At 37.5% G+C, this 23200-nt stretch overlaps 1 protein-coding gene across 1 annotated transcript; it reads left to right on the top strand.

Moving 5' to 3' along the window:
• Positions 1–200: 200 nt before the first annotated feature.
• On the top strand, positions 201–21061 carry sgpp1a (sphingosine-1-phosphate phosphatase 1a). The gene is made up of 3 exons (XM_056481226.1): positions 201–1168; positions 8818–8907; positions 16870–21061. Exons 1-3 carry the CDS (start codon positions 500–502, stop codon positions 17419–17421), a joined length of 1311 nt encoding a protein of 436 aa, XP_056337201.1. The 5' UTR covers positions 201–499; the 3' UTR covers positions 17422–21061.
• Positions 21062–23200: the final 2139 nt, after the last annotated feature.

Genomic DNA, 23200 nt, shown 5'->3' with positions numbered 1-23200 from the left:
GGAAAAAAACGTTAAAAAGCCATTTAATGTGTTGTACACAGTGAATAACTAAAATGTCTATATGCGCACGTGTCTTTAATAATGAAATGCCTAATACCGTACATATTCAGACTTCCCCCGACACACAAACACTCCATGCGTGCTCGTATATATTTCTTTGGGAAATACATATTGCCAGTGCAGACCACGAGAACGACCGGGACCTACAGTGCGTCATCGCCTGTGCGCGTCCCCGCCTCTTCAACTACGTACATGCCTGCTCATCTGTCGCCCTCCCTGCTTAATAACGGACGGGTACTTCCTCGCTCCCAGTCAAAAAACCACTCTAGTATTCACCATCTTTTCTAGGGGTTTTAAGGCTAGAGAACGCGACTGTATCGCTATGCGCCGAGCAATATAATCTGCCATTGTTCGGTGCACGCGCTCGTGTTTTCAGCATCTCACGGGCAGCGCGTGGGACATTGATTCAGGGTAAAAGAGAAGCCCTTTCGGTTTCACCATGCCAAGCGACGTGCTCCACAGATTCATCTGCCTTTGTCGATATCTACAGGATCCCTGCCATGTCGCCAGATTTCAGAAGCTCTGCGGGGTCCGCGGGACGTTTGCGAAAAAAGCAGCCGAGAACGACGACAAGCTGTCGGTCAACGGGGCTTGCGCGGGGCAGCGTCAGGGAGCGCGCGAGGCTAGTGGAGATTCAGCGGACAGACTTCCGGGCCAAAGGCTGAGGAAAAGTTTAAATGTTGAGCAGGACGAGTGTGCCCATAGCGGACCCGCAGACAGTGACCCTAAAGGCACAGTGAAGCCGCTGCGCAGGAACTCATTGACCGGTGATGTTGGCCAGGAGTTCATCATCGAGAACAAGTTTCTCTTCTATCTCTTCACCATCGGCACCGAGCTGGGCAACGAGATGTTCTTCATCGTCTTCTTCCCCTTCCTGATGTGGAATGTTGACCCGTATGTGAGCCGGCAGCTGATCGTGGTGTGGGCCTGGGTGCTGTTCCTCGGACAGTCTACGAAAGATGTGGTGCGCTGGACCCGTCCCGCTTCTCCTCCGGTGGTCAAGGTGGAGGTCTTCTACAACTCAGAGTACAGCATGCCCTCCACACACGCCATGTCCGGCACTGCGCTGCCCTTCTCCCTCTTTCTGCTCACTTGCAGCCGGTGGGAGGTACAGTAAGCTTCTCTGTTTTTACAATCGATCATCACACTAGCACCTGAAGCCAGGTGAAAGTTGACTTGGCCATTTGTTTTAACTCTTTTCCTGAACCACAAATAGTTTTTGTCTATATGCTGTGGACTCTGCATTAGCATCTTGTAGGATCTTTTCGATTGCCCTTACAAAAATTGTTAATACATGTTTATTACAATAGCACAAGTCTTTTGGCACATTTATAACCACAATATATTTGGCTAACAAATTTTTATGTTAAGCATTAAATTATTAATGTTAAGTGTTACATTTTTCCAGTATTTATTAATTGTTAATGTTAGTTAATAAGAATGCAACCACTTATTGTTGGTTTATGTTAGTTCAGCTTCATTATACTGTAGCATTAGCTGATAGAGTTACTAATAATACTAATAAATACAAGTAATTGTATAATTGTAGAGAACTTTATACTAGTGCTGAGATGTCAAGTCTTGTAAGAATGCGTCATGCCACAGACTTGAGGTGACCCAGTGTGTCATGAATGGGTACTTTTTATCTAACCCATTGGTTGTCAAGTTCTCATGCATGTCCGTAGACTGTGCACATAATTTCACCATGTTCCCAAAATTGTTTTGCGTTGGACTTTTATACTCATTCATTAATTTTCCTTCGTCTTAGTCCCTTTATTCATCAGGGGTTGCCACAGCGGAATGCACCGCCGACTTTTATACTGATTTTCATTATTTTATTTTGCAATTAAATTCTGCTGCTGTTAAATAAATGAGCAAAGCACATAACTTGGCTATTCTGTTAAAAAAAGTGTCATGCAAATGCCCCTCCATTATTTATTGGGCAATGACCACCCAAGAAGTGTCAATCTGATGAGTGTAGGCATGAGCCCTTATAAGATTCTGACGGTATGATAACCTTGGATAAAAATGTGTAGTGATTACTGCTCTAAGTTCTTTTTAAATGTCTGGGTAAAAAGCAACAACTTCTCCCTTTCACCCAATGAACACAATATATTTTATCTTAAGAAACATTTAAAGTATTTTGGAACAGTAGTTTTTGGAGATACTGTTGGTACAGTACTGGAGATACTGTTGCCCCAAAAAACTAAAGAAAATAGTTATGAAAACATGTGAAAAAAACAACAACAACAAAAAAAAAACTTACACATATCTTAGGAACGGTATAACAGAAAACTTTGGCAGTTTTAAAGCCTTGACTTTTCCAAACCGCGGTATACCTTGAAACCGGTTATTGTACCATAGATGATCTTAAGTGTCATTTTTGGTGGTATAAAATAAAATCTATTTATTTTAATAAATTTTTTAGTAATAACAGATTTCTGTGTGTTTTCAGTTATGCTTCAAGGAAAAATCCTTTGACGAAACAATCTATGCAGTGAACGTTGAACAATTTTGAAAAAAAGCTGTTAGTTAGTTCCATTAGGTGTTTGAAGACCATTAAAGAATGCAGCACAGCTTTTTATTTTCACTTTTTGTGTGACTTTGGATGTTCAGTCAGCAATCATGGGCATGGTGACTAATGTACTGTTATAGTAGATACTTGTAAGTGGATTACAAGGGCTGCAGTTAGTAATTATTTGGCCTCATCAAAGGCCCCTGGCATGATCGCTTAATCGGAAAGGTGACTATATTCTACACCTGGGGCAAAAAGTTTTCCAGTTTTTCCACCCTTTCAGCTCCACTTGCGATGACGACTCCTTAATTAACAGGTTCTGATATAGCTGGAATATGTAACAATGAAATATAAGGTATACTTACAAGCATTCAAACATGATATTCCCAGATTATCACAGAATTTACTTGCAGTTATTTAGGCATGGGCTGGTATAAGATTCTGACGGTATGATAACCTTGGATAAAAATATGGTTTCTAGGCTTGTGCCGGTATTCGGTATGCGATAAATCACGGTAATGAATATGCACGATATTGTTATCGCGGGCACTTCAAAATACCGTGGAAAAATAATAGATCCGAATTTATATTCTTAGAACGCGCCTTAGCTTATTTTCCATCAACCGCTTGAAGAAACACTGCGTATATGCTGCGCAGACCTGATGCGCACTCTGATGTAAACAATCCCCACATGTAGAAGCCCTGTGTGCGCGGCGCCGCTGCCACCGCACTATAATCCTCACACGCAGACCGGGCACTTTCCCGGTGGGCCGACGTACTTTTTGGGCCGGGCTGATCATCGTCTTATGATTTGATTGGCCCATAAAAGGCTTATCAGCCTATCGTTTTTTTCTGCCTTATTGATTGACGCTGCTGTGATCTGAGACTCTCTGAAAGTAGATGCTTTTTTTCCCGGACAGACAGACCGGGCCGGTCCATGTGACACTCTGCAGCCCATTGGTTCTTTTCGGTATTGACATTGGGCTGACCCAATCACAAACTCCTATTTTGGACTCCGTGTGAGCGTGCGTCATCTGTGTGTATTTGTCAAAATAGTCGAGAGAAGAAACGCAAGGGAGGCGCAGAGAAATCGCGGGAAATACAGCGGCGTTTCATTTAGCGATTCTGAAAAGTTCTCTGTTCATTCTAGTACACGGCTAAAAACGCAAATCACGTGACCACACACTCTCTGCCCAGAGCTGCAGCCACTAGTTCAGCGGGTCGGCATAAACCCCAGGTCAGAGTATAGTGCATGTCAGACAGTTCATCTGCTGGGTGATCTCATCTCACTATAGTTGTTAAACGTGATATTGAATTCATCTTGTTGTCTCTATCTAACAATTCTTATGTCTTTTGAATCACTTGTTCTCAGTTAACTGTTTTGGCTGAGTGCAAAGATAAGCTAATATATTAATTTATGTAACCACATACACTGATTCTGCACATTGACTGATTGCTTACCTTTATCGTTTAAATTTAATGTACGTTATACTGTTATAATGGCCATTATTGGTTATTAAAACTGATATTCTGCAAAAGAGACAGGGTAAAGTTCATTCTTTTCAATGGAAATGAAAGGAGACAGTTATATTTAAGCCCTGTTTTGTTATAAATATGCAGTGTGAAGATGATGCTCATAAAAATATGCAGCTACACGAGGCTGTTTGGTGTCTGTTAATCATAATATCAAAATGAAACAAATTTGACTTATATTATGTTTCATTGTTTAGATAGTGAAACAGCAAGCAGGATGAGGTGAAAGAGGTTAAAATGTAACACTGTTCCCTTTGAAGATTTACCATGCATTAGCAGGCAGTTTTTGTTATGTTTATTATTGAATAAGCTAAATTGACTGTAGTGTATGAGTGTGTGTGAATGAGTGTGTATGGGTGATTTTCTAATATTGGGTTGTGGCTGGAAAGGCATCTGCTGCATAAAACATGCTGGAATAGTTGGCAGTTCATTCCACGATTGCTGATCGAAGACGGTTTCCCTTTGCACATTCACTTGGATATAATTGCTCAAGTTTACTTTTATATTGTGTATTGTTTTATTTATATTTATTTGTATTTAAATGTTTGAAGTACTTTTAGTTAATTAAAAGTTATTAAAGTTACTAAGTTGACGAAACTGAAGTTTTTTTTGTGTTTTTTTACCTGTTTCTCTAGTAAAATTACAATATCGTGATAATACCGTATACCGTGATAAAAGCTCAATCAATTAATCGCAGCATGAAAATGTGATACCGGCACATGCCTAATGGTTTCACGGTATTGTGATTGCTGCTCTAAAATATATATTCTTTTTAAATGTCTGGGTAAAAAACACAACTTTTCCCCCTTTGAACATGATGTATTTAATTTTGAGAAACATTTATAATATTTTGGAGCAGTAAACATATCAGGCTAAATAATTCAAATTAATTATTGACTTTCTCATCAGTTTAAAAACACAGGTTTCTTTCAAATTTAAAACCGCATCTTGGATATCTTTTCTGCTGGAGATACTGTTGTCCTAAAAAACAAACAACAACAACAACAACATACCCTTGGAACGGTATAGCAGAAAGTGTTGGCGTCTATTTTAAGATGTTCAACAGCTAATGAAGCTAATTTTAATTTCCATGTACATATGTGCACTCTACATATGAACACTAGGTATGGGCCAGTATAAGAATCTGACGATATAATAACCTTGGATAAAAATACTATGGTATCGTGATTACTGCTGTAAAATATATTCTATTTATATGTTTGGGTAGAGAACAAAACCTTTTCCCTCTTTGAACACAATATATTTAATTTTGAGAAACATTTATAATATTTTGGAGCAGTAAACATGTCAGGCTAAATAATTCAGATGAATCATTGACTTCTGCTGTCTTTATTAGTTTCTAAAACACAGATTTCTTAAAAATTTTCAAAGGCATCTTAGGATATCTATTCTGCTAGAGATGCCATTGTCCTAAAACACACAAAAAAAACATAAATAAAAAAATCTTACACATATCTTAGGAACGGTATAGCAGAAAATGTTGGCGGTTTTAAAACCTTGACTTTTCCAAACTGTGGATACCTTGAAAACGGTTATTGTGCCTACAACTTCACTGGAATGATAGTTAGTAGCAAAAGACCTCTGGCTGCATTGAAGTGGGAAATACTAGTAAACAATGTATAGTTTCTTGTGAAATTGAAAAGGATACTGTTAAATACAAGTTTGGCCTATGGAGTACATGTTTAAACGACTTGTCCCATTTTCCACAACAACCTGACTTTAGCAAACATTTTGGTTAGCATGGATTCACAAGCTTATACTGTAATACTGTTCACTGGCAACAGCTAATGAAGCTAATTTTAATTTCTATGTACATGTGTTCACTCTACATATGACTACAGCTTCTTATCGCCCATTTATTTCTCTTGATACGCACAGTATATATAAAGCATTGCGTACCTGTGTGCGTCATGTTTAATTAAGTCTAATATTTAAGGCTTTTTCCTAATTCTTTGCTCTCAAAACTTATCAGGACTTGAAAACAAAACTTGAAACAAGCTCTTTCCCTTGAGGGGAAGTGACATGTTTTTAGTTTCTGTACTAGTTGATTTATGAAGTTAATGACAGTTGTTGACATGATGCCATAGTGATTGGGTTTTCCTCAAACACCAATGTACACAGATAAATATTGATTTATTGATCATGAACCAGTTTGTCCTTAGTCTATTGCATTCGGTGAAATATTTTACTTTTCAATTACTGAAGAACCCTGCCAAATCGTGGTTCCCAGAGGGGACATAAATCCTGGCAGGACATTAATCTCCATATTTCTGCAAAATATGCAAGCTTTGTTACTTAACCACTATATGTTTGTGCATTGCACTGTATTATTCATAAATATTGATTTCTCCGCTGAGCTGTGTGACTCATATGCTAGTTTGGGTCAAAGAAATCATTGCGCTCGACAGTAATTAGTGTACATTCAGAACACATTGTGCTATTGCTCATTATAACAGTTTTCGACATGTCTATTATTTAAAACCGAGAGTCGATCTTGTTCTTCTGATAGCTTTTCTCACTTTCCTGCATGGACGACTTATTCGTTTTCCTTCAGAAGTTTGTCTGCAGTCAGCAGAAACTGACTGATGATGTGTCATGTATCTACTGAGGACAGCTGTTTGTGCACGAAAAAAAACAGAACATAGTTTGATTTCTTGCTTTCATATCCTCTTAAATTCAGCAGGAAACTAGAAACAATAGCCTCAAACGTGTTTCCTCCTCCTTTGGGCTTGTTGATTTTCTGCAGATGATTTATTTAATCAAGACTGCAGATCAAGCCAATGCAGAACTAGCAGAATGTTTGCACTTAGTGCATTTGTATTTAGCTTTATTTTGACACTTGCAGATAAGATCATACACACTAAGGGTAGTCATTGTCTTGGGTTTGTAGGAGGTACTGGTATATTACTCAAACTGCAAGAGCAAGTAAAGGAAAGTTCAGCTCAATTCCAGAAACTAAAAGATGAGTTGTCTGAATGATGAGAAATCCAGAGGCATTTCTGCAGATCAGCAGTTACTTCAGTCCACAACTCCTGCAACTATGCTTGGTCTTTCTCTCGAAAGCATTGGAGAATTAGGAGTGATTCATAAAACACATGAGCATTATAGTGGTCTCAATCTTTAATAAACTCTTAAGTAACTTTTCTTAATCCTGTCCTGATAATGTCGCTTAATCTGTTTGATCATAATGTGCACTGTAAGTTACTACATAAACCGTTTAGTCCTGCATTATTCTTTCAGTGTTTTAAACAGTGACTCAACTTTCTGAACTGGGCCTCGTTTCAGAAAGGAGGTTAAGTGAAAACTCAGAGTATTAACCCTGAGATGAGAGAAACTCTGGGTTATCTGTTTCAAAATGGCAGGTTTGTCAAACTCGAGAAAGCAGGGTAAGTCAAGCCTGTTTCTGAAAGAGAGGTAACTTTTACTCAGTTACCGTGGTAACTTACCCTGTGAACCTAACCTGGTCAGGAGCATGTTTTATTCTCTAAACTCTGAGATTCTGTTGGTCTCTTCCATTTTTTTTTTAAAGACAAAGCGGTATTTCTCGCCTTAGCCTTAGTTAATCATTGCCTACATTTTAGTCACACAAAGAACAAAGTTACGAGAATGGCTGGTCCTTTTACAATAATTAGCTTAAATTCACTGACCTTCGATAGGGACATGTACTGTAACTAGATTAATGAGATTATTACTCTAAAAACTATTTTTTAGTAACGCTTAAATTCTAAATGTCATATCAACCTCTACCACTTGATCGATAAAAAGGCAGACACTCAAGTCCACTTTTAAATCTATTAAAAACTCAATTTTAGAAATTAACTGATCAACGTGTGTAAATGTGGGAACCTTAAATGAAACATCTCTACTAAACATTAAGCTATGGTTACATACATTCTTGTTTTGTCAAATTTGTTGTAGAAACTATGCACTAGCCTATTTTATTTATTTTAATGCAATTACATCTGAAATAACTTCAAAATTATGGTCAATTCCCCACTTTTTCAAGTAAAATTTTATAAACGTCACATATTGCATTACTTTTTTAGTATACTTAAATATTTTAAATGTAAACCTACGCATTAACTTGAGCAGTTATGTTTTCCCACGTTAACTGTCTCTGTTTTGCTGATGCAGTGGTGTTGCTTGTTTAAATATATGGTCATATTTGCTATAACTTTGCATGAGCATATCAAGTTCAGCTGGAGAAAAGAAGCTGATCTCTTTTTTCAGATGTTGCCATGGTGAGTCATAATATCTGCGCTCCATTGATAATGCCTTTGTATAGTTGCGGTCTGTGCTTAACTCTGAATTAGTCTACTCAGGCTTGATTGACCTAAGTCAGATCAGCTATTCTGAAATCGAAAACTCTTGAGTTTTTAATCTGTAGGTAAGTCGACTCAGAGTTCAAGTTTAAACTCCGAGTTAGTTGAATCTCCTTACTTGAAACAGGCCCCTGTTCTGACCAATGTTTACTTTCTGTGGAGTACTTTCTGATTTGAAATTTGTAAGAAGTGTTATCTGACATTAGCAGAATACAACAAATATTAATATTTCAATAAGCCCCATACCCAATACGGTAGTTTCTTAACTTTTTCCATAGCTACATGTACAACTTTTTAAGTTTTTAGATTAAATGTTTGTTAAGCTCTATTCTTAAATAGTCTTTCCTCTCTGTGTGTTTTCAACAGTATCCATTCATGTTTGGGTTGAGCATAGCTCTGTTCTGGAGTATCCTCGTGTGCATCAGCAGGATTTATATGGGCATGCACTCTGTCCTGGTGAGTAATGTTTTCATCACTTTTTAATCTCTCTCTAATTGTCTCATGCAGATTTGAACAACATTGGTTTGAGTAAATGAAGCCAGAATTGTCATTTTTTTAGATGAACCGTTCCTTTAATACAGTGTTTCTCAACCACATTCCCGAAGGACCACCAGCTCTGCATATTTTCCATGTCTCCTTAACCAAACGCACCTGATTCAGATCAACAGCTATTTAGCAGTGACTGAAAGACCTGGAATGGGTGTGACAGACAAAGGAGACATCTAAAACATGCAGTGTTGTTGGTCCTCCAGGAATGTGGTTGAGAAACACTGCTTTAATAGCCATTTCAGTCAGTTGCACTAGTAATGGTATATAATTGTGATTTGGTGCCATACCTGCCAACATTTGACTGCGAAATTCCAGGAGACCAAGTATGGGGGGTGGTGTTTGTCTGAATAACACAGCTGAGAACCGGGTTAGTATCTGTACTGTGGTGTTAGTAACTGTACTATGGACTGGGTTTCGGGCGGCCACTCCGATCAGATACTATACTGAAGTTGACTGTACCAAAAAGCTGAGGACCGGGGCGGGGTGAAATAACAGGAGTTTTCCCGGGAGAAATAACAAAACAGGAGGGTGGCCGGAGATGGGTCTGAAATAGGGGAGGTTCCTGGGAAAAACGGGAGTGTTGGCAGGTATGCTTGCTGCTACTTAATATGCATTGTGCAGCTCTAGCATCTTCACTCGTTCATTATAATTTGCTCTGTTCCACATAGTTTTGAGGTTGAGGAACTTTCCAGCAGCTTCGTGACTAAGGTTTTGGTAACAGTTCAAGAAAAAGCCTAATATATGCTGTTTTGCAACCCTCTCCTGAAACGAAACAAATGAGTGAGTCATCACGGCTGACTCAGTATCTTCTGATCTTCTAAAGCTCATCTGTTTCTCAGGCTTTCCCACGAAGGTCTCTGATTGGATAATTGCTTCCCTTGGGTTTGAGCAAGCCAGTGGTGATCATTTACATTTTGAACTCAATCTTTGCGTTAGTCTTCAAGACTGACATGCTGCATATTAATCATTAATGCTGCGAGGTGCACACACGGTAACAGTTACGTCTGATATCTCAGACCTGATATAATTTTTTTCTTTGGAAAGGCTGTGTGTCGTTATCTGTTTAAATGCTGTTGGTGAGAGCGGACAGATTTAGAAAGCAGATGCTGGTTGCCTTGGTGATAGAAACCTTGTTATTTTAATGCTGTGCTCTCGATGAACGTGGCTGAATCATCTCTGTGAAAACCCGAGCCCCCAAATTTAGGAAGTCTGGATCATGTACTGTGTGGATGTTGCGTGATTCACTAAAGAGTGTAAGCCAGGGCTTGACAATAAGGATGGTCTGATGACCCGAAGACAGTGTGAGAGTGGACATTAGACAGTCAGTCCACCAACGGCACCATGACTTAAGTTTATTTACTCCATTGCCTGTTGACATTATTGATTTCTTATCAGTTGGAAGGTGTGTAATAAAATGGTTAAAAGCATAAGTATAGTTCCAGTCAATGTTTATCACAGTTTGAAATGAATGCACTCCCCCGAAGATAACCACAGTGACTCAGTGACAGTTGTCGAAGCCTTCTGTCTGCTTCCTGGGACTAGGAGATCTAAAATATCATAACTAATGAAAAATTGGTCAAAAATCAGATTGCAAGGAGCAAATTTTGTTTTAAATCGTCAATTACTTGGCAAATGACCACAGAATAAGTGGGATAATCAAGGGATTGCAGTGCATTAAAGGATTTTAAATGCATTTTGTTGAGACAACCAGCTTCCGCTTCACATTGTTCATGACGTCTCTGATTTGTTCATGCATTTAAAATTATTTAATGCATGACAATCTGTTCATTATCTTTTATTTATCACATACATATTTTAAAATATTTAGCTGGTTAAGTTATCCAGTTTACTATGGAGCTAATATGTCAAAACAATCTGAATTTGAATTGTATTCATTTGAATAATTAACAACTGTAATTTAATAAAACTGAATATTATATGCCATTAAAAATGTTTTGAATTCGAATTTCTTAACTTGAATATTGAACATCTGAAATTTAAGACAACCAAATTTTTTTAAGTCAGATTTTAATAGACATATTTTCAAACTTCAGATTTTTTAAATTTATTTATTTATTTATTTATTTATTTATTTATTTATTTATTTTTTGTTCTGAATTCATAGATTGCTGATGTTGGATTTGTAAATGCTCAGTTTGACTTTTCGATGATCGTTTACACTTTCCTTTTGATGACCCCTGACCTACTTTCTGCATGACCTGAATTTCACAATCTGAATTTCTGGTTTTGAATGTTAGAATATTGAATTTGATCCAAATTTCTTCCTCTTGAAAACTTGAAACTGTATTTTTACAATTTCAGATGTTCAATATTCAAGTTAAGAAATGCAAAACATTTTTATGGCATATAATATTCAGTTTTATTAAATAACAATTGTTAATAATTCAAATGAATACAATTCAAATTCAGATTGTTTTGGCATATTATTAGCTCCATACTAGCTAACATAAATAAGTATGTTCACTGTTTGCTCTGTGAAATCCTGTGGGTGAAATCCAGTCATTCCAGTTGGAATTTGAGTGGTCCAGATATTCACATAAAACTGTTCTCCTAACTACATGGGACGCGACAAGTGCTAAAAGATATTTATTTTCTGTTAAAATTAGTTTTTGTCCTAACTATCTGCGACAGCGGTGTGTGAAATTTCTATTTTAGACACGGCAAAGTTTCTATCTCTGTGATGTCGGGGCAAAATAACAACATAAACTGCTATGACATTTATCAACTCAGGTACAGATTATGTGCTTTATTCAGTGTTAAATGCTACCAGCAGATTGTGACTAAATCCCAGCTCACACACAAATTTTTTTACGATGCAGCTTGTCAGACAATACAAACATGATCAACATGTAACAATGAAAGATCTCCGTTGTCAGACTGAACTACAATCTAGATGTACCAAACACAGACACCTCACAGCATTTTTGCTTCTGTAATTAAAGCAGAAAAAGAGATGGCTTATAGATGTTGCTCTGATTGCAGTTTAACGCTCATCATAGGAGAAGTCACACCGCTGTCACACAGTTATCGATGCTGAAACTATATATTGTGCAGCCCTAGTTCAAAACTAAACAATCAAAGCAATTAATTTTAAAAAATGTACACGCTTTGCAGATTGATATCATTTGTTGTTACATCATATCACACTGTTTTAGCATCTCTTTTATGATGCCGTGTCTTTATATCATTCAAAACCTATACGTTTTTATACTGCTCTTTTCTGTGATTGTTTTAAAACTTCCGATTCAGTTGTTTATTGGGGAAATGACTAGGAATAATAAATGATCAAACTACCTGCTCTACAAACTATTGTGCAAATGACAATACATCAAAATAAAAAGAGTTTCATAAGAAAATTAGGGGTGTGAACCTACACTGGTCTCATGATTCGGTTACGATTATGGTTCAGTTGGTTCAGTTTGATATCTCGGTGCATCGACGATGCTTTCTATAAACAATTTGAAATTTTACTTAGCAACACAATGATTCTTGTATTAAAATTTATAATTATATTTATATTTATATATTATCTGTAATACAACTTTGTCCTTTAATACAAGCAGTCAGATATATGAACTGTCCCTTTAATTTGACCTGCTCAAAGAAAACTCTTTTTGAATGTATCAATCAAAACTAAAGTACATGCACAGAACAACATGAGCATTTATAGCAAATAAATTAATGTAAATATTATCCCGCTTGCTTTTTGAGTGTTGTTGAGCGACTTCTTAAACGCCTGATCATGATTTTCATGAAATGTTAATGAAATAATACAATATGTGTATTTATTCATTCATCGGACAGTAAAACTGCATTGAAGGGATAGCTGACCCCTAAATGAGAATTGTCATTGTTTACTCAACCTTCACTTGTTCAAAATCTATTGAATTATTGAGAGTTTCTTTCTTCTGTTGAACACAAAAGAAGATATCTAGAGCGGTTTGACAACTTAAAAGCCTGTGATCAGAGTGATTTGGTGGAAACTAGAATGGATTACCAAAAAAAAGGTGGGCTTAGATCTTTCCAGCACTCATTCAGCCCTCAAACCTAAAAAGAGTTCTAAGAGCAGGAGTGCGGTGGGAAACATGTAAATGAGAGACTGCTGAAAAGACTTTTGGCTTGCAGTAAAAGTTGCCAGTTTGTGCATGTGTGTTTAAACTACACACAAGGACAGGTCCGACAGGCTATACGTCTTTCAGATCTGCAAGTGTCTGCAATCTCAAAAGAGATTTCTTGTCATGGAATGTGTGGATGGCTCAAGATTAAGCGTTTTCTTCTGCAGATTCTGCACGTTCCTTATCTTGTACCCATTTTAAGTGCACATCAGTGTGAACGTAAGATGATCTGTTCGTAGTTTTATTGCTAAGTGTTCAAAGTCAGTCTCTAATCTTCTAGTAACCTTGAACATACGCCACATCAGATCAGGTGATGAGGGGGGGAAATAGATCATTTATTGGCCTGCTTTCTAAGAAATATTACTGACCTCAAACATTTGCACAGTAATGCACTTTATTCTTAATTGCAATGACAAAAATGTTACAATAATGACTGAAAGATCCGTTTCTCACTTATAATACTTTTATGATGTTTTGCATTCCACTTTATTATGATATTTGGAAAGAATACACCATTTGTATTCCATTTAAAAGAACATTTATATGGTTTGGTAACTTTTTAAGGGCTAATGAATAAATAGTAGGTTTTAAAAGCCATTTTCTATGTAAAGACTTTTTCTTCACAGAGATTTAAAATAAAATGTCAAAAAGAAAAGAGTTTAAAAGATGAATGTTACAAGACCGGTTTCTAATGTACATCTGCAGTGTGAGAAAAGCGAGTCTTTGGTTGTTTGCTGTCTGTGAAATCTCACACACTGTGGAGAAGTGCCCTGAACATGGGTTTCAACATTTGTGCCACCCACAAAATAAAGCAGCTGAAGTTTGTGAAAGCTAAATAATAATAATAATAATAATAATAATAATACCCTTTTATTAATTCTACAATATATGCCTGTATCAACAGAGGTGGATTCCCTGTAAAGATAGTGAATCCACTGCAACTTTACATTTCAAAATGATTGTTCTTGTAAATTTTAAGTGCTCTAGATATGTCTTTATTCTGTCATTTATGTTGTCCTTCAGTCTTTTCCAAGTCTGTGTATTTACAGTTAATTGAATGCCACCTCTTGTCAAGCAATACCTCAATTGCTTTTTCTTTTCACAACCTTCTTTTGACAAGAATCCCATGTCTCAACAAAATCACCACTTTTTAATTTGAATGAACAGGGTTCAAACGGTCATGGAAAACCTGGAAAAGTCATGGAATTTTGACAGGGCATTTTCCAGGTCTGGAAAAGTTTTGGATAAACAGAAAAACCCACAAGGTTTTGGAAAAGTCATGAAAATTACATTTACATTTAGTCATTTAGCAGACATTTTTGTTCAAAGCGACTTAAGCTGCGTACACACTAGAGTTTGTGTTTGCAAAAATCGTATGGCGATGCAAAAAGGGGTTATACAATACGATTAGACATTAATAAAAGTGAGCGATTGCTTCATATTTAAAATTTCTTATTTTAAATGATCTTCTATTGGTCTCTGATGTGATTTTTGCAGGTAAGAATTCACCAAGCTTGAACTTTCGAATGCAGTGAAATGCAAAGCTTATCGCACGTGCTTGCGTTTCTGGTCTGCCACATTCGCATGCCTATGAATGGAAGTCTATGGAGTAAAAAGTGCAGTGTGATCGCGGCTTTATAATAGAAGTAGTTTTACCCACTATTACTAGTTTAACAAACTATTAAGATTATCTAAAATTAGTTTGACAAATATTCGTGTATTGGAATGGAGGTTAGTTGTTTTGCCAAAAACATGCTCTCACATTATTAGTGCTGTGTAAGCATCATCTATTTTACATAGATATAAAAATAAATTGAAACTATTGCGTGTTTTATGATATGCTGTAATAAATTTAAACATTTCTTATGATTTACCACGTTTATGGAGACATTACATGAAACATTAGGTCATAAAAATTGACTCGAAAGTCCTGGAATTTTTGTAGTAAAATGTGTATGAACTCTGATTTAAGCAAACAGCATTTTTTGAGGAACTCTGTTCATATTTTAAACAGACATCCAAACAAACACACCCCAATCATTAAAAAACACATCCTTACCTTTATTGCTTTGCCCCCAAATACATGAACACGCTATTTAATACAGCCAACCACAGACAGTTATGGCATCATTTCATTCATTTACTCCACCCACTAACAACTACTGGGAATTGAACATTCAACCATTGGGTTAAAAGTCCGCCTTTCTGCCTGACAACTGCCCTATCTTGGTTATCTGAAACATGGCAAAACAAGAAACCTTGGTGTCAGTTTTCATGCCTTTCTGCTTGGCCAAAGTCTTAGTCTAAGTGCTAGCTCACTCATGTTGCCTTATGGTAGAGCATGTTTGCACATCTGTGGTCTTAAAAACATTATTTTACCTATCAAGCTGAGAGACACTGACGTATGGGATAAGGATATAAACTGTAGACATTTTAGCTTGCTGCTTTTTCTGTAGTGCATGATCAGTTTAAATGGACAGTTCACCCCAAAATGTAAATTTACTTATCACTTTTTTTTTTAAAACATTAATGAATTTCTTCTGTTGAACACAAAATAAGATATTGTGAAGAATGTTGAGAAAAATAGCTATTGTCATCATATTAGGAACAAGGAAAACTATACTTTTTCCAAAGGTTTTCATTGTTTCATCCTTTGCATTCAACAGAAGAAAGATACTCAAACAGGTTTTGACCAAGTGGAAGATCAGTAAAGGAAGACATAATTTTCATTTTTGGGTGAACTGTGTCTTTAAATCCATATGTGATATTAAGTAGCAGAAGGTCATGCCAGAGATCAAAGCCTTCATGGCTGAAAAATACCAAAGTGGTTAAATTGTGGATTTGATTAGAGCTGAGCTTTGGGTCATGACTAAAAGCACAAGATCTTGGATACAAACAGCTGAAATTAGTTTCCTTTGCAGGGTGCACCCTTAGAGCCACTGCTCCTCCACATCGAGATAAGCTAGCTGAGGTGGTTCAGGCATCTGTTTCAGCCTAATCTAGGCTTGTCCCACTGGGAGGATGTCTAGGGGAAGACCCGGAACATGCTGGAGGGACAATGGGTGCACTCACAATATGCTATCTGAACCCTGCCCAGGTGTGATTCCCTGTTCGTTTGACAAGTGTGAGTGCTCCGAATCATGCCCAGGTGCAGTTCAGTTGGCCGGCCCTGACCCAGTTGGAAGAAATGTGCCAGAGCGCAGTTTAGTTGGGCTTTGGTATGGTACGCTTGTAGTGTGAGTGCAAAGTGCGCCTAAGCCCGAAACTGAAGACTCAACATCACTTTTAAGTGACTGATTCATATGGATTTATTAGTCAATCTTACTTTTCAATGAATGTGAGCTGTCTTAGTTTATTATAGATGAAAACTCTTGCTTCACCTTCAGCAAGCCTCCTAATACCTGCAGCATAATGATTTTTTATGATAATTTATGAGCGTCAAAATATGTGGATCTGTTCGACAAAATATTTGACTGCGTGTCACTGCATCCCAAACGGCTAAAACGATACAACTAAAGTTAGGCTGCCCCTATGATCTGGCCCCGGATAAGTGGAAGAACATAAATGAATGATTAGAGTTGGGGTACTACACTTTAGGACTGTCTCTCCTCATGCCCGAACTTGCCTGGACTGTCTGTTAGACAGCTGGCACACATTGACAAAAATTACTCACTTATCACTTCCAGCAACTTTAATTGTTTTTCTAATATGTTTTTGCCTTTTTTCTTCACAGGAGGTGATCACAGGCTTCCTCTACAGTGTGCTCATCCTGGCAGTCCTTCACCCCATGCTTGATGACATCGACACCTTCTACTTGTCCCACAGTTATGCTCCTTTGGTTGTCCTGCTCGTGCATGTTGGCTTCAGCTTGGTGGCCTTCTCGCTGGACACTTGGAGCACATCTCGTGGAGACACTGCCCAGGCGTTGGCCACAGCTGCCGGAGCCGCACTGGCATGCCGCCTGAACCACCAACTGGGTCTGCTGCCAGATCCTCCTGAAGAAGCTCTCCCACTCACCCTGCCCCTGATTGATGGGGCCTTGTTGACCCGCTCCGTCATGCGGATCCTGGTGGGAGTGGCAGTGCTTCTGGCTGTCAGGGCTGCCATGAAGGTGGTGGCGATCCCATTGGCGTGCAAGATCTTTGGAGTTCCTTCGGATGATGTGAGGAAAGCTAGGCAACATGCACAAGTGGAGCTTGCGTACCGCTTTCTGGTCTATGGCACAGTGGCCTACTGCTGCGTTTGCCTGGTGCCACTTCTCTTTGGACTCCTTGGCTTATCCTGAAGAAAATACCTCCCACTGTCTGAACGTGTAATTATCCGGTTTATATCCTAGCTTAACCTATACATGACCTGGACTAGTCAACGTCTGCAGTTCTAGTCAAAACCAACAAACCCTTTGGTTGTAAAAGTATGATGTTCATGTTGATAATAATATCGCTCCATTTCCATGCTAATTTATTTCACTTGTTCGGTTTACAGATTTGTATTAATCTGATCAATCTGAACAGGGTTTTTAGGCACATTTGTTGCCCTCAGCAGGACCTCATTTTTTCTTGGAAGTGAGTTTGTGACATCATTATCATCCATCAGGACCTGTTGACTCTTGAAAAGTATCTATAGCCATTCTCAAAAAGGTCTCAAATGTTTCCTGCAGTTGTCTCCATTAACGCCCACCCATCCTGGTCTCTTTTGCCATTTCTCACTCAACAATTCACATGATTGTTTCTTGCTGGACAGTCTGGAACCTTTCCCATTTTGTTTTCATCTTTTTGGAAGCAAACTATACAAGTGACCGCCCTTGTCAGATATGAGTGTCCTTTCATTTAAGGGCTCACATTTGAAACATTTTGTAACTGTCCGATCTTCCGAGGGCTTCTTTCTTCTCCTGTAGGTCCATTCCAGATCCGTTCACCCGCCCCAATGGTTTATTCAAGGGATCAGGGAAAAAGACACTCTAAAATCTGAGAGAAAGTGTGTAGAAAGTTCTGCTCTTATCTCAAAATGGGTGGAGCTCACGCCTCACAATAAGCGGTAATGTATTGAGAGAATGAGGGGAGGGAACTTCCTGTCAGTGTGAATGCTGTATACATGAACTTCCTGTGGATGTGTGCCTCTGAAAATCAAGCTTGGAAAAGAGCGCTTTGAATATGAATGCAGCATATCTTTCTTAACAATACTGTCATTGTCAATGTATTATTTATTATACACGTCAAATGTTTTTAAACATTACTAAAAGAAGTAGGATTCATCCAGTGAGTGAATAGCTCAGTACTTTAAGGCAAGACCTTTTGACATTTAACTATATGTCCGCTTCTGTAATAATTCTGTTGGTTTATGACTTTTATTAAAGGCACAGTATGTAATTTTCACCACTAAATGTCACGTATTCACAACAAGCAAAGGCGTAGAATAATGCCGAGTGTGGAATCACATAAGTTGTCATCTTCATTACATTCAATGGGACTTCTGCAGAAATCATGTTTATAAATGAGTATTCAAAACTTATCATGATCGTATGACGCAGAGTAAACCTGAAAGCTGTTGAAGCCAAACGAGAGCGCTGAAGCAACTGCTGATAAGAGACGATTATTATGCCACACTCTACGTATTGTTCGTGATCACATGGGAAAAAGCTTGGTGTATCATACTAAATACATTTTAGGTTCTGTTATAATGCTGCTAGGTGCAGTCTTATTAAATGCACACAAAAAAACTAACTGCGTCCAAAATCGCCTACTACTACTACTCAGTAGGTACTGCATTTGAATTTAAACGTATTACTCAGCAGTAAAAAAGGACGTTCTATACAGTATGAATGCCAGTAGTATGAATGGAACTCGGACGTACTACATCCACCATTTTGTCACGATCACGTGAGTTGTTGGTCATCCGGGTACTTCTCGCATACTTTCGAATTCTATGAATTCGGACATAGTACTCTGCTCGCATACTGAGTCTAGCGTACTATATAATATAGAAGTATGCAATTTCGGATGCAGCCAATGTCTTTGGTATTTCTATCATTTCATGCCTCCATTAGCATTGCGACACAGAACACAGTCCATATCACTAGTTAAGATTGCTTATTGCTTTGGATTTGAACATTCTCTAAAAAAATTTGGAACAATGTAAATACACAAGTCGCCAAAATCATAAAACTGTTCTAATGGTTTTTGGATATTTTACAACACAATCCTATGGCAATTCGTAACTTTTTGATTTAGTGGCTAGTTCATGTGAATTCACACAATCTCATTCGTACACTAGTACGATTTGCTTATCCCGCATTGACGGGTGGGTTAAGGGACAGGGTTGCGTGCCATGCCTCCTTTTTCAAATCAGACATTTTCTTACGACAACTTTGAATTCACCACTAAACTGACAAAACGTACAAAAATAAACTTTCTTTGGTATTTCCATCATTCCATGCTGCCATTAGCATTGCGACAAACGATACTGTCCATGTCAATTGCTTATTCCTGAGGATTTGAACATTCCTCAACCAATTTAGAACAATGTAAGTGCATAAGTCGGCAAAATCATAAGACTGTTTTAGTGGTTTTTGGATATTTTACAACACAATCTCATGGCAATTTGTAACTTTTTGATTTAGCGGCTAATTTGAATGAATTTGTCTGATCTCATTCATACAATTTAGTACGATTTGCTCATCCCCCAATGACGGTTGGGTTTTGGGGTGGGGTTGGGTGACATGCCTCATTTTTAAAATCGGACATTTTTATACGACTGAACTCTGAATTGACCACTAAACTGAAAATGTAAAATAGGTACATTTCCTCATGAGATCAGGCTGATATTTTAATAAACAAAATGTACATAATGTGCCTTTAAACAGTGTAAAAATCTGACTTCCATTATATCATTAAAAACCATTGAAACGTTGAATATTTGTGTTCCACAGATGAAAGAAAGTGAAGGTGTAATGATGTAGTAATAAGGGTGAGTAAATGATGACACAATTTTCATTCTTGGTTGAAATATCTTTTAGGATAAACTGAGCCATTTAAAAAAAAATCCAGGTTCTGTGTTTGTCCATGTAACTGTTAGCACATCCAGGTTTTCCCATACTCTCAGCAGGTTATAGACGTAAATACTCAGTGGCATTTTTGTTAATATATTGACTAAACGTCCTTGCTTTGTCTGCATTTAATGTCATTTTATCTGTTGGAATGACATAATTATGGGCATGATATCATGGCCAACCCCAAATATATTTTCCAGGTTGTCAGTATTAACCTAAGTAGTGATTTGTTGTTTATCATTGAACTAATGCTCTGCGCTTGCACTATATTTTGTTGACGTGTTTAGTTTCACAAGTAAAGCCAGTCCCAGAGGACAGATCTCTGATATACACTGATTTCTCAGAAACCCCAGTGCCTTGCAACCTTTTTTTTTAGGGCAAATTTATCGTCCATCTAGGCACAACACACCACAGCTGTCTGTCTGTGGCCAGTTTTGAAAGTGTAAATGATTTGGTTACGTAATTGAAGGCTTTTCAGGTTTTCTTATGTGTGATGTGTACCTCCATTTTCAGTGTCCGTTATGTGGAATTTGTAATCAGGTTTCTGGTAACATTTTAATGGCGAGAGATTAACTTGGAACAATTTACCTGTGTGAATAAAGGGTTCATATTTAATTGTGCATACAGTAAATGAACCATAACTGAATGATAAGCTGTACTCAACAGTGCACTGAGCTGAGGTGAGTATAACAGGAAGTTAAGGGATGTTTTAGGCTTTCCTACAAGGAAATGCATTGTGAATGAAGATTTGAGTCATTCATAATCATCTAAACTCACACATGTACTGTATCCGTAATCTATGGCTCCTTGTCTGCAGTGTACTTGCCATTTTTCTGTTCTTATTATTAAAAGTAAATAAAAACAGTATGAAATACACTGTTTGTGTTGAAATGGGTTAATTTTTAATTACTGACTCACTTTTTTTAAGAAAAACATCCTGTCTTATTTTTTTTAGTTACATCAAATGAACTTTTCTAGTAATTTCAAATCAGTTGAACTGACAAAAAATGTTAAACTTTGTGTAACTAAAAAAATGAGTTGGAACCTGATTACAGGGTGTCCGCAAGGTCTTAAAATATATTAAAAGTTGATAAATCCATTTAGAAAAATGTGAGGCTCTTAAAAATGATTTAAAAAGTCTTAAATGCTATTTCACAAGGTATTAAATTGTGTATGAAGATGATGATGATGATGATGATGATGATGATGATGATGATGATGATGCAGACTTTTGCTTAATGTATAATTGTATAGCAAAGTTTGCTAGAATTTAATCTGCAAATACTGGAGTGCTGTGGAGTGTTCTACTAGATTTGACCTCACGCTGCTTCGTTTACAGCAGTAACCAAAGGAACACGGATATTCCTGCTGTTCTATAGGCACCACCTGCTGGACTAGCATTAAGTTTTAGTTAAGGATTAGTCTCTTACAACCAGTTTTTAGTAAATATACTGGAAGTTAAAATGTCGCCAATGTAACTGGTGTTCCCTGTCAGATTGTCCTGCCTTCAATTTAAAAAGTAGGTAGCACATTTTGATGATGGAATATGCTTCCCATCAGATTTTGCTACCAGTGTAAACTTTTTAACGTGTAATAGTGTTTAATATCACCCTAATCCCTATCCCCAACCTCAGAACTATTCAAATACAGTGTTTGTGGAATAATCTGATGGGATAAAATGTCAGGACACCGGTTGAATACTAAAGTGGTGATTAGGCTTTAAAATGTATGGAAAGAGTCTTAAATGGTATTGAATTTCACTCGCGATTCCTGTATATACCCTGAATTAGCTTATTAAATGAAGTTAAAGTAACATGAAAGCATTTGTTGTCATGACTTATAAGTTTTCACAGTGCTGGATCTCGTCTACACTAAATAAAAATTATATGATCAATTAGTCCTGACAGCATATATTTTTAGTTAATCATGTTCTGACTTAACTTTATAAGTTACGCTAGCTGTTTTAAGTCAGTTTAACTTAATATAAGTCAATGGACTCATTCATTAATTCATTTTCTTTTCGGCTTAATCCTTTATTAATCTGGGGTCGCTACAGCGGAATGACTCGCCAACTTATCCAGCATATGTTTACGCAGCGGATGCCCTTCCAGATGCAACCCATCACTAGAAAACACCCTTACACCCATTCACTACAGACAATTTAGCTTACCCAATTCATCTGTACCACATGTTTTTGGACTTGTGGGGGAAACTGCAGCACCCCCTTTAATGTACTCATAAGGTTTAATTTGAGTCAGCTTAAATATTTAAGACAACCTGCTTTTTTTACAGTGTAGTTATGAACAGATTTTTGCCATCCAATATCTAATTTGTCCATCTAAATGCTTGGTTTGCTCTTTTAAGAGTGTTTCCTCTTATCAGTGTGAGAGTGTGCCTGAGTGCTCTTGATCCAGCAAAGTTCAGAGGAACACTCATTTCTCAACTTGTCAGCTTTTCGGACAAAGGTCTACTTTCTGCATGACTTATTGATTTTTTTTAACCCAGTTTGTAAGCAATAGAAGAGCTTGCTTCTGTCCTACTGCTCATGTATTTCCTTGGTGGCCTCTGTAATTGTACATTACACATATAATTAGGCATTATGTACTGCAGTACATTAACAGAGATTGTTACTACATTGACTGTCGAATAAAACAAATCTTGAAGAGTATTTGACACACAAATTAAAGCAGTGACAATGTGTTTGATCTAAATACTCAATCTGATTTCTGGTATTCTACAATAAATTCTTCTAAAATTAAATGTTTTTCAGGAGTTTGCATGTTCTCCCCTTGTTCACATGAGGTTCCCTCAGGTGCTCCGGTTCCCCCCACAGTCCAACGACATGTGCTGTAGGTCAATTGAATAAACTAAATTTGGACGTAGTGTGTGTGAATGGAAGTGTATGGGTGTTTTCCAGATCTGGGTTGTAGCTGTAAGGGCATCCGCTTGCTGGATAAGCTAGCGGTTCATTCCGCTTCATTCCGATGAATAAAGGTACTAAGCCAAAGGAAAAGGAATG

This window comes from Danio aesculapii, chromosome 20 (assembly GCF_903798145.1).
Source record: "Danio aesculapii chromosome 20, fDanAes4.1, whole genome shotgun sequence".
Taxonomy (NCBI): domain Eukaryota; kingdom Metazoa; phylum Chordata; class Actinopteri; order Cypriniformes; family Danionidae; genus Danio; species Danio aesculapii.
This window is presented reverse-complemented; position numbering and strand designations above follow the sequence as displayed.

Coding starts and splice junctions, on each gene's coding strand:
- sgpp1a (XM_056481226.1), top strand. CDS start 500: ATGCCAAGCGACGTGCTCCACAGATTCATCTGCCTTTGTCGATATCTA. Junction 1,169..8,817: donor TCACTTGCAGCCGGTGGGAG/GTACAGTAAGCT, acceptor TGTTTTCAACAG/TATCCATTCATGTTTGGGTT. Junction 8,908..16,869: donor TGGGCATGCACTCTGTCCTG/GTGAGTAATGTT, acceptor TTTTCTTCACAG/GAGGTGATCACAGGCTTCCT.